The sequence below is a fragment of the Ascaphus truei genome, chromosome 13 (assembly GCF_040206685.1).
Source record: "Ascaphus truei isolate aAscTru1 chromosome 13, aAscTru1.hap1, whole genome shotgun sequence".
Taxonomy (NCBI): Eukaryota; Metazoa; Chordata; class Amphibia; order Anura; family Ascaphidae; genus Ascaphus; species Ascaphus truei.
Window position 1 is genome coordinate 2456987 of NC_134495.1, and position 9987 is coordinate 2466973.

A 9987-nucleotide genomic window follows, 5' to 3' on the forward strand; every position below is an offset into this window, starting at 1 on the left:
CGCGAGAGGGGGGGCAGAGAGCGCGAGAGGGGGGGCAGAGAGCGCGAGAGGGGGGGCAGAGAGCGCGAGAGGGGGGGCAGAGAGCGCGAGAGGGGGGGCAGAGAGCGCGAGAGGGGGGGCAGAGAGCGCGAGAGGGGGGGCAGAGAGCGCGAGAGGGGGGGCAGAGAGCGCGAGAGGGGGGGCAGAGAGCGCGAGAGGGGGGGCAGAGCGAGAGAGGGGCAGAGAGCGAGAGAGGCAGGCAGAGCGCGAGAGAGGCAGGCAGAGAGCGAGAGAGGCAGGCAGAGAGCGAGAGAGGGGGCAGAGAGCGAGAGAGGGGGCAGAGAGCGAGAGAGGGGCAGAGAGCGAGAGAGGGGCAGAGGTTGCCATTCCCAACTTTCTTGTGGGTTGCAAAAGTTCAATAATTACAAAATGTGCAAATGTGTGCAGCCGTTTTTCCCGTTTCTAAATAAAAGAAACAAGGTTCAGCAACTCCTCGTTATGTCAGACAGAACCCAACATCCTATATTACAGGGGTGCTCAAGTATAGTCCTCATGCCCCCTTAACAGCTCAGATTTTGAGGATATATTTGCTTCAGCACAGGTGGCTCAATCAGTCCCAGCTTCAGCACTGGTGGCTCAATCAAAGACGGAGCCTCTTATTGAGCCACTTGTGCTGAAGCTGGGATATCCTGAAAACCTTCCCTGTTTGGGGGGGCTCGAGGACTGGAGTTGAGGCCCCCGGCTACAGTATATGGGAACTATACCAAGAGCGACAAGTTCCTTCTGTGTAAACACAAAGGATATCAGGGGCAGGTTTCCTCCGCTTGTCGGGGATAGGGACGGGATCATTGGGCCGTCGCCGTAACTTGCGTGTCATGATGGGTTTCACTTCCATGGAATCTGCAGAGAAGGAAGGCAGGAATCACTGGTCATGTTCATCTCCTCCTGTAAAGCAGTACTGCAGTACGGGCCATATTTACCAAGCAGTGTTGTTCCATAAAACACCTTCCGACCCTGAAGACTCTTTACAGCCCATTCAACTGAATGAATAAAGTTGTTTTCCGATGCTAGAAGGTTTCTGATGGAATAGCATCGCTTAGTAAACATGGCTCCAGCAGTCATGGTAATATGGTAAAAGTGTACCATAAAAACTCTTCCTCCCGTACCGTGCCGGGGTCCGGCACTTCCGTTCGGATCAGTCAGCAAGGTCTGCCATTAGAAAACAAGCAAGAACCTGTAACATACCTGGTACATCATAAGGGTCTCAGGCGTGCCAGGTACATTATAAGGGTCTCAGGCGTGCCAGGTACAGTATAAGGGCCTCAGGCGTGCCAGGTACATCATAAGGGTCTCAGGCGTGCCAGGTACATTATAAGGGTCTCAGGCGTGCCAGGTACATTATAAGGGTCTCAGGCGTGCCAGGTACATCATAAGGGTCTCAGGCGTGCCAGGTACATTATAAGGGTCTCAGGCGTGCCAGGTACATTATAAGGGTCTCAGGCGTGCCAGGTACATCATAAGGGTCTCAGGCGTGCCAGGTACATCATAAGGGTCTCAGGCGTGCCAGGTACATTATAAGGGTCTCAGGCGTGCCAGGTACATCATAAGGGTCTCAGGCGTGCCAGGTACATTATAAGGGTCTCAGGCGTGCCAGGTACATTATAAGGGTCTCAGGCGTGCCAGGTACATCATAAGGGTCTCAGGCGTGCCAGGTACATTATAAGGGTCTCAGGCGTTACATTATAAGGGCCTCAGGCGTTACATTATAAGGGCCTCAGGCGTTACATTATAAGGGCACTCTCAAGGTTAAACCTGGTCAACAAAGAGCTTTATCTTCCTGTTATATTATTTGTATACTTGTATTAGTCCTGTGGAAAACTTACTAAAGGGTGCTTACCTCCTAATCAAATGAATCAGTGCTAATGTGGATTAAAGCATAGGCCCCATAGTGATCTTGGGCCTTATTGTTCCTGTAGAAATAGAGACTTTTTCCCCAGTACAGGTACATTGATCAGGACCAGTATTTGTGTCCTTTACAGATATAGTTTGTACTTCCGCCTCTGATCACTTCAGATGTCATTTTATCGATTTCTACAAAGTTTAAATGCTGAAGATAAAATATGCCCGAAGGAGCAAAACATTCAGACACCAGAGAAAATAAAGACTGCTGCAAAGATGCCGTTGTTTATGTGCTGATGAACTAGAGCGTGATGTTCAGCATATTGGCTTAACCCTTCTGAAGCCAGAGAGGCCTGCAATGCAGAGTATTGGCATGTGTTACAGGCAAGTGTGGCAGCAACATGGGAGAGGGCAATATAACCGTTCATTTACCCCAAATACCCAGCTTTGGTTTTACATGATCAAACCCAAACTCTCAGACTGTTATTGCCAAAGTTATACAAAAAGGAACAGCAGCTAATTAAAGTGACAGAAAAAGAAGAGCATAGTTACTATGGGGCTGCCCGGTGATGGACCCCTGAGAGGCCTCGTATTATCTCCCCCTGCTCATCCCATTGCAGTTATTATGTCACACTGAAACTCACTGTTACGCTTGGTTCATATAAATGTATGTGGTAGCAATGTAATCGTACATTCCCAAAGCAGCACTACAGGTTGCATTGCTTGCTTCCCCCCTTGTGTTATAGGATTGTAGCAGAGTCTCCATAGCTGAAGTGCATTCATTTCAGCTCAGAGTACCCCGTGCTTCTATACAATATTATTACAGTACATGTTTAACATACGGTTTGTTTCTTAGTTGGAATGCACCAACGTAGGAAAGAAAATAAAATACGATACTAAGCAAACCTCACAGGGAAATCTGGGTCACAGCAAAGCTTCCAATCTAACATTTATAGTGGAAAAAAACGTAAGAAAATATAAATATTTTGAACACTTTTTTTATTCTGAAGTGGGAAAAAAAAAAGGTTTGATTGAAAGAAAACTTTCTGCCTTCCTTCAAAAAGTTTATTATAAATCACTCTTCTGGAAACAAACTCCAAAAACTGATGACATCTTTGGTAAACCCTTTAATAATTGTGTTCATCAAATCTTACCTCAGAAAATTGTAGGGTTGCTAGAACACTACAGTATCTTGGCATAAATAAGCAAACTTTATAAACCACATAAAAAAAATCCGAGATGAAGTCATATTTACGATCGTGTAACTTCGCCAAGAGGTTCCTGATAAAGAGAGTACAATGTAATAAAAAAACGGAACCATTTGACCTTTATATATGGAGGCTGCAGACCACCTGCAGGGCCCAGTTGCACAAAGCACCTTTAAGTCACTTAATGTGACAACAACCTAAATTAACATCACATTAACACCAAAGGCGTATCTTCAAATGACAATAACGGAACGCTAAGTCGCGTTTCTCCCGTGAAGAGAATCGTGTTAACTATATTGGCCGCTACTGATAATGAGAAGCAACGGATATCCAAACGAGGCATTATCACAGTAATGCATATCCATTCCAGTCTGTTAAAGCAGCAATATGGCATATAACTAGCTTTGAGGCTACGCGTTAACCTCAGGAAGAGCAACAAAGTGTTTCCTGTGTTAGTAACACCACGTTATGAGCCCGGATTAATGTAGCCCCAAGCATTTATCAAAGATAAATTCCTAAACCTGTCCAAGTCGTACCTCCTGTCAGCTCCATGGTTAATTTCTCATTTTCAATCATCTTTTTCTTTTCTTCGAGCTCTGCAATCAGGTTCTCCTTCAACTCTATCTTCTTGTCTTCAAATTCCTTGACTGCTGCTTTTTTCTCCTTAATGTAGTTTCTTTCCACCTGCTCCGTCTGTGAACGGGAACAAAATAAAAAGAACGCGGGACATTTGGAGGCAATGCTTGGAATATGTGACCAAATAGGAGTGTTTGCAGAGACGAAGTGCAAGGAATGGTACATGAAAGGGTCAAAACACTGTTAATAAAAGCCAAATATCTTAACAACTTACTTCCAGCTGCAGGAAGAGCTCTGAAAAAAACAAAGAAAACCTGTAATTAGCGCCATTAAACAGTAATGCTTCAACACAGCAAAGGAAAGGTGTTATTATTGCCATGGTATGGGGTCTGTATGCGTCACATTGAGAACAGAGGCGTCCGAATGAGCATCTTCGTTCACCAAGTTTACATAATTACTCATGTAACTCTTGCCCCAATGATTACTTTAAATCATTGGAACGTTCTAAATTCCCTAAAATGTTACATTGTCTTCAAACGTGTTTTCTAAAAAAGCGGAACAAGTGGGGCCTACAGCATAAAAGTAATATTAACACTGTGTTGGGTGGCGTATTCCACAGCATGTATTCTATGTCTTTATTTATATAGCGCCAAAAGTGTACTCAGCGCTTCACAAAGAATACAGTACAGGGAATTATAATAACACATTAAGCGCAGCAAAAATCAGACAATAGGAAAATAAATCCCTGACCCGAAGAGCTTACAATCTAAGTGGTATGGTGGGAAACTTACAGAGACAGCAGGTGAGGGAATAAGTGCTGTAGATGGCAGTGCTTGGGCACAATGGGTGGTAGGAGTGACTGTGGGACAGTAGCCATGAATGCAGGCTGTTGGTATGCTTGATTTGTGGGGGAGTTTTAAGGTTGGTCAGGATTAAAATCGGAAGGTTCTGATGTGATATAGTCTCTACAACGTATAGACTATGTACCTGCCTGGTAAAGCATCGCTGGGATGAACTATAAAGGGCATACAGATACTTTACTCAGTTTATTCAAATCTGTCTGTAAGGCACATACAGCAAAGAAAATAAACAATGCAGAATGTTTCTAATAGATCTGGTTGTCTACTTATCTGTCCTGTAGGCCTCGGGCATGGTGCCTCGGGCCACGCTCCTGCTCTGCTTCGCCTGCTCAAACTGGAGCTTTTGTGTGTCCTGGCAGGCGAGGCAGTTAGCGCGCTTTGGGGGCGGGGCAGAGGCAGGGCGAAGGCGGAACAGAGGCGTGGCTAGTCCCTCGCTCCCATTGGATGTGAGCGGTCACGTGACCTCTCTTCCACTCCCCTGAACGGCAAATTTTAAACTTGCTTGTCTGCTCAAAATATCTGAGCCTCCGCACGCATGGGAAGCGGCTGCTAAAGCCGCGCTTTTGACAGATGCAGGGGGTAAGTGCATCTGCTCAGCGCGGCTCAGCGCAGCCTACTCTACTATGTCCCAGGCCTAACATGTATAACAAGCTTATTTTTCTAACTTTTGTAAAGCAGCCTGATTACATACATTGTAATTACATATACAGCACGTGTTTGTTTATGCAGTGCACAGTACTGTGTGTGGAAACAAATCATTCAAACGAATCCAGTATACATGAAAAATAAATCACATTAAAATAAACACAAATTGCACATTGCAATCCACAATGTCCTAATAGGGCCATCCCTTAAGGTTGGAGGAAAGGAAATTTCACCAGCAACAAAGGAAAGGGTTCTTTACAGTAAGGGCAGTTACAGTGCATTTTCGCAACACCTTTTCTCTCCTAGACCCTCTACAATCTGGCTTCCGCACTGCTCACTCCACGGAAACAGCCCTCACTAAAATAACTGACGACCTCCATGCTGCCAAAGACAGAGGTCATTACACTATGCTCATATTACTCGACCTCTCTGCAGCATTTGACACCGTGGACCACCCTCTTCTCCTTCACATTCTCAATACTCTTGGTATTCGGAACAAAGCTCTATCCTGGATCTCATCCTACCTCTCCCATCGTACTTTGTGTCTCTTCTGCTAACACCTCCTCCTCCTCTATTGATCTCTCTGTGGGGGTACCCCAGGCCTCTGTCCTGGGAGCTCTTCTCTTTTCTCTGTACACACTCTCTCTAGGTGACCTAATAACATCTTTTGGGTTTAAATATCACCTCTATGCTGACGACACACAAATATACTTTTCAACACCCGACCTTACACCTGCTGTACAAACCAAAGTTTCTGAATGTCTCTCTGCTATATCATCCTGGATGGCCCACCGCCGCCTTAAACTCAACATGGCTAAAACAGAGCTCCTCATACTTCCTCCCAAACCTGGCCCTACTACCTCCTTCCACATTACTGTTGGAACTACGATCATTCACCCAGTAGCCCAAGCACGCTGCCTAGCGGTCACACTCGACTCCTCTCTAACATTCGCCGCTCACATTCTAAACATTTCTAAAACTTGTCGCTTTTTCCTCCGCAATATAACAAAGATACGCCCTTTCCTCTGCTGCTCGACTGCTAAAACTCTGACTCAGGCCCTCATTCTCTCCCGTCTTGATTACTGTAACTTCCTGCTGTCCGGCCTTCCTGCCTCCCACCTGTCTCCCCTACAATCTATCCTAAATGCTGCTGCCAGAATCACTCTACTCTTTCCTAGATCTGTCTAAGCATCTCCCCTCATGAAATCCCTCTCCTGGCTTCCGATCAAATCCCGCATCTCACACTCCATTCTTCTCTTCACTATTAAAGCTTTACACTCTTCTGCCCCTCCTTACATCTCAGCCCTAATTTCTCGCTATGCACCATCTCGACTCTTCCGTTCTGTGCAAGGATGTCTTCTTTCTACCCCCTTTGTATCTAAAGCCCTCTCCCGCCATAAACCTTTTTAACTGACTGCCCCACACCTCTGGAATGCCCTTCCCCTCAATACCCGACTAGCACCCTCTCTATCCACCTTTAAAACCCACCTTAAGACACACTTACTTAAAGAAGCATATGAATAGCACTGTGGATAATCATGGACACATGACACACAAAGCTTGGCCCCCTGCAGACGCACTTACCAGAACTCCCTCCTACTGTCTCTGTACGTTCTCCCTACCTACCAATTAGACTGTAAGCTCCTCGGGGCAGGGACTCCTCTTCCTTAATGTTACGTTTATGTCTAAAGCACTTATTCCCATGATCTGTTATTTATATTATCTGTTATTTATTTGATTACCACATGTATTACTACTGTGAAGCGCTATGTACATTAATGGCGCTATATAAATAAAGACATACAATACAATACAGTGTGGAATTCATTACCCATGGAGACTGTGATGGCAGATACAATAGATGTGTTCAAAAAAAAGGTTGGACATCTTTTTAGAAAGGAAAGGTATACAGGGATATACCAAATAAGTATACATGTGAAGGATGTTGATCCAGGAATTAATCCGATTGCCAATTCTTGGAGTCAGGAAAGAATTAATTTTTCCCCTTAATGGGGTTTTTTGTTTGCCTTCCTCTGGATCAATAAGTAAGTATAGATATAGGATAAAGTATCTGTTGTCTAAATTTAGCACAGGTTGAACTTGATGGACGTACGTCTTTTTTCACCCTCATCTACTATGTAACTATGTAACTATGAGGATGTTTAGCTGTGGAAAGTCCTCCATCTCAAAAAGCAAACACCATTATTTTAATAGAGAATAGGCACAGCCCAGAAAGGGTTATACGAGCGCCCAAATTGTGCACTCTGACAGGCAGCTTATTTAATAACTCGAAGTTAAAACTGGTGAATAGACCCATCGCTGATTTCATTCCGCTCACTGCACAGGGACTTCTCATTCACACAACGGTTTGCTTGGTGTTGTTATCGCTCTTATTAATTGCATCTGAGGTTTGAGACAGAGCCCGGAGCCAAAGCGCGAGTCGCTATATTGTGCACGAATCTGCTATTAACGTTCATAGTGATACAGCGGATCGCACTTTGATGACGGAGGCACAGAACGCTCTATAATACTTCACCAATTAAACTGGTAAACTAGATCAGGGGTGCGCAAACTGGGGGGCGCGGGGTTTGCAGAGGCCCCCGCGTGCTTCCCAAAGGCACTTCAATTACGTGCAGGGGAAGCTGCGAAGGCCTCTATAAACTTCACTTACCTTGGTTCAGACGGCTTCTGGAGACGCGTTGAAGCCATGGGGTCATGTGATGTCACGTTGCTATGGCAACTTGACGTCATGATGCCAAGAACGCCAGAACTAAGGTAAGGGGGTGGGGCGCAGAGAGGGGGACATCTGGCAGGGGGGGGGGGGGGGCGCAGGAGAAAAATATTGCGCTCCCCTGAACTAGATTATAGTGATAAACAAGCATATGAAAGCAAAGGAGGCATTTCTGAGATAAAAATAAATATCTAAGTATGTACACACAATTTCACTTAGCTATTTTTCTTTCATACTGTATAATATGCTACTGCTGCTCACTCATTCGAATTTCAACATTTGATCATTTCACATCATTAGAATTCAATGAACAAGTGTCTTTTTTCAACCTCATCTACTATGTAAACAACGGGCACACTACTATTTGGTGTGTTCACACACAAAAAGACCCCAACCACCAAACGTAACACCCCCCCCCCCCCCCCATAAGAAATTCCCATTTTAAAACACACACGTGTCCTTACCAGCATTTCGCAATCTCTCTTTGTACTGCTGATCTAACTTTTTCATCCGTTTCTGGTACTCCTGCAGGGTGCCTGTTGTAAAATAAAACACATTTTGAAAGAGAACTTCAATAAAGGGGTGAGCATTTAAGCCTGTGTAAAATAAATAAAGATTATATTTAGTGTAGATCAGGGGTGGACAACATGAGCTCAAGGGCCACCAACAGGACAAGTATTAAAGACCTGCTCCAGCACAGGTGGCTCAATCAGTGGCTCAGTCATTATGACTGCACCTCCTGTGCTGAAGCAGGGATACACCTGTACTTAATACCAGGCCTGTTGGTGGCCCTTAGGGACTGGAGTTGGACACTCCTGGCATAGAGCATAGCTAAACTTCTCCAGACCCCTCTTTAATCTTTATACAGAAAAGAGGACCTCATTTAGTCCCGACAGACCAAACATTGCCAGCGATGCCAATCTGTGTGGTGCCCACACTTGACGCTTATCTCAGTGAGAGTCAAACCAATGATTTCCTTATTCATGTCCGAATTGGTGCGATATGGTAAAAGGTGCAGTACTGGGGGACGTCAGCTATAGTATGCATTCTGTCATAGAATGGTGGGGAGAAGCTTGTGGGGAGCGCAGGTATCACCACATGTGGGGAAAAATATATATGGTGTAGTGTGTTTAAACAGATTCAGCAATCAAAAACAATAAATCACGATTGGGGACTCACACTCTCCCAGTGAAAGATAGGCGGTGGATACAACAATGCAGACCCAGTCAGTGGATGATAACAGGAATCAGCAGTATATTCCCTCGATGTGAAAAGATAACACACTTAGTGCAACATTGCATGTACAACTCCTCAACTCCTGACGAAGTTCAACTCCTGACGAAGCTGCTAAGCCAGCAAAACGTGTAGTTGAACTTGCAGTAGCTTGAGACGTTATCCATCATCTCCCCCTCCACCCGGTGATTTCATCATTGCGATCGATCGCAACCGGAAGGGACGTCACGGACCGACCGGAAGTGACGCGACGCAACCTCGGGAGCAGGGCTGGTGGCTTGAACGAGCTGCGCATCGATTTTGTTATGTGTAAGCACATAGTGCCTAATGTAAGTGCAATAACTAATGCCTGGATAAACATTTAACTGGTACATGAAATGTTGCACTAAGTGTGTTATCTTTTCACATCGAGGGAATATGCTGCTGATTCCGGTTATCATCCACTGACTGGGTCTGCATTGTTGTATCCACCGCCTGTCTTTCACTGGGAGAGTGTGAGACCCCAATTGTGATTTATTGTTTTTGATTGCTGAATCTGTTTAAACACACTACACCATATATATTTTTTCCCCACATGTGGTGATACCACAAATGCTTTTGTGGCTTTAAATAACATTTAGTATTAAACAAAAGACAGGGGTGCCCAATGCTGCATCCAATTGACAAAACATATACTGTCCCGGCCAGCTTTATTCTAAAGCTTGCCGGGATAAAAGCGGGGCTTTTCTCCGATTTAAACTGAGTTTCCCCGCAGTGTTCCCCGCGCGGCGGCCGCTTCATTGAAAGCGCCAGAGGCGCGGGAAACCGGCCAAAAAGAGCCGCGCGCGGATTTAAAAATTCCCGCGGTGGCACACGG

General features: G+C 45.2%; 1 protein-coding gene across 1 annotated transcript in view; it reads right to left on the reverse strand.

Moving 5' to 3' along the window:
* The window catches only part of SUDS3 (SIN3A corepressor complex component SDS3), a 40379-nt gene that overhangs the window by 19808 nt on the left and 10584 nt on the right, over positions 1–9987 (reverse strand). The window contains 4 exon segments of the mRNA XM_075568086.1: positions 784–879; positions 3623–3779; positions 3937–3956; positions 8363–8434. Coding sequence (XP_075424201.1) covers positions 784–879; positions 3623–3779; positions 3937–3956; positions 8363–8434 — 345 coding nt within the window.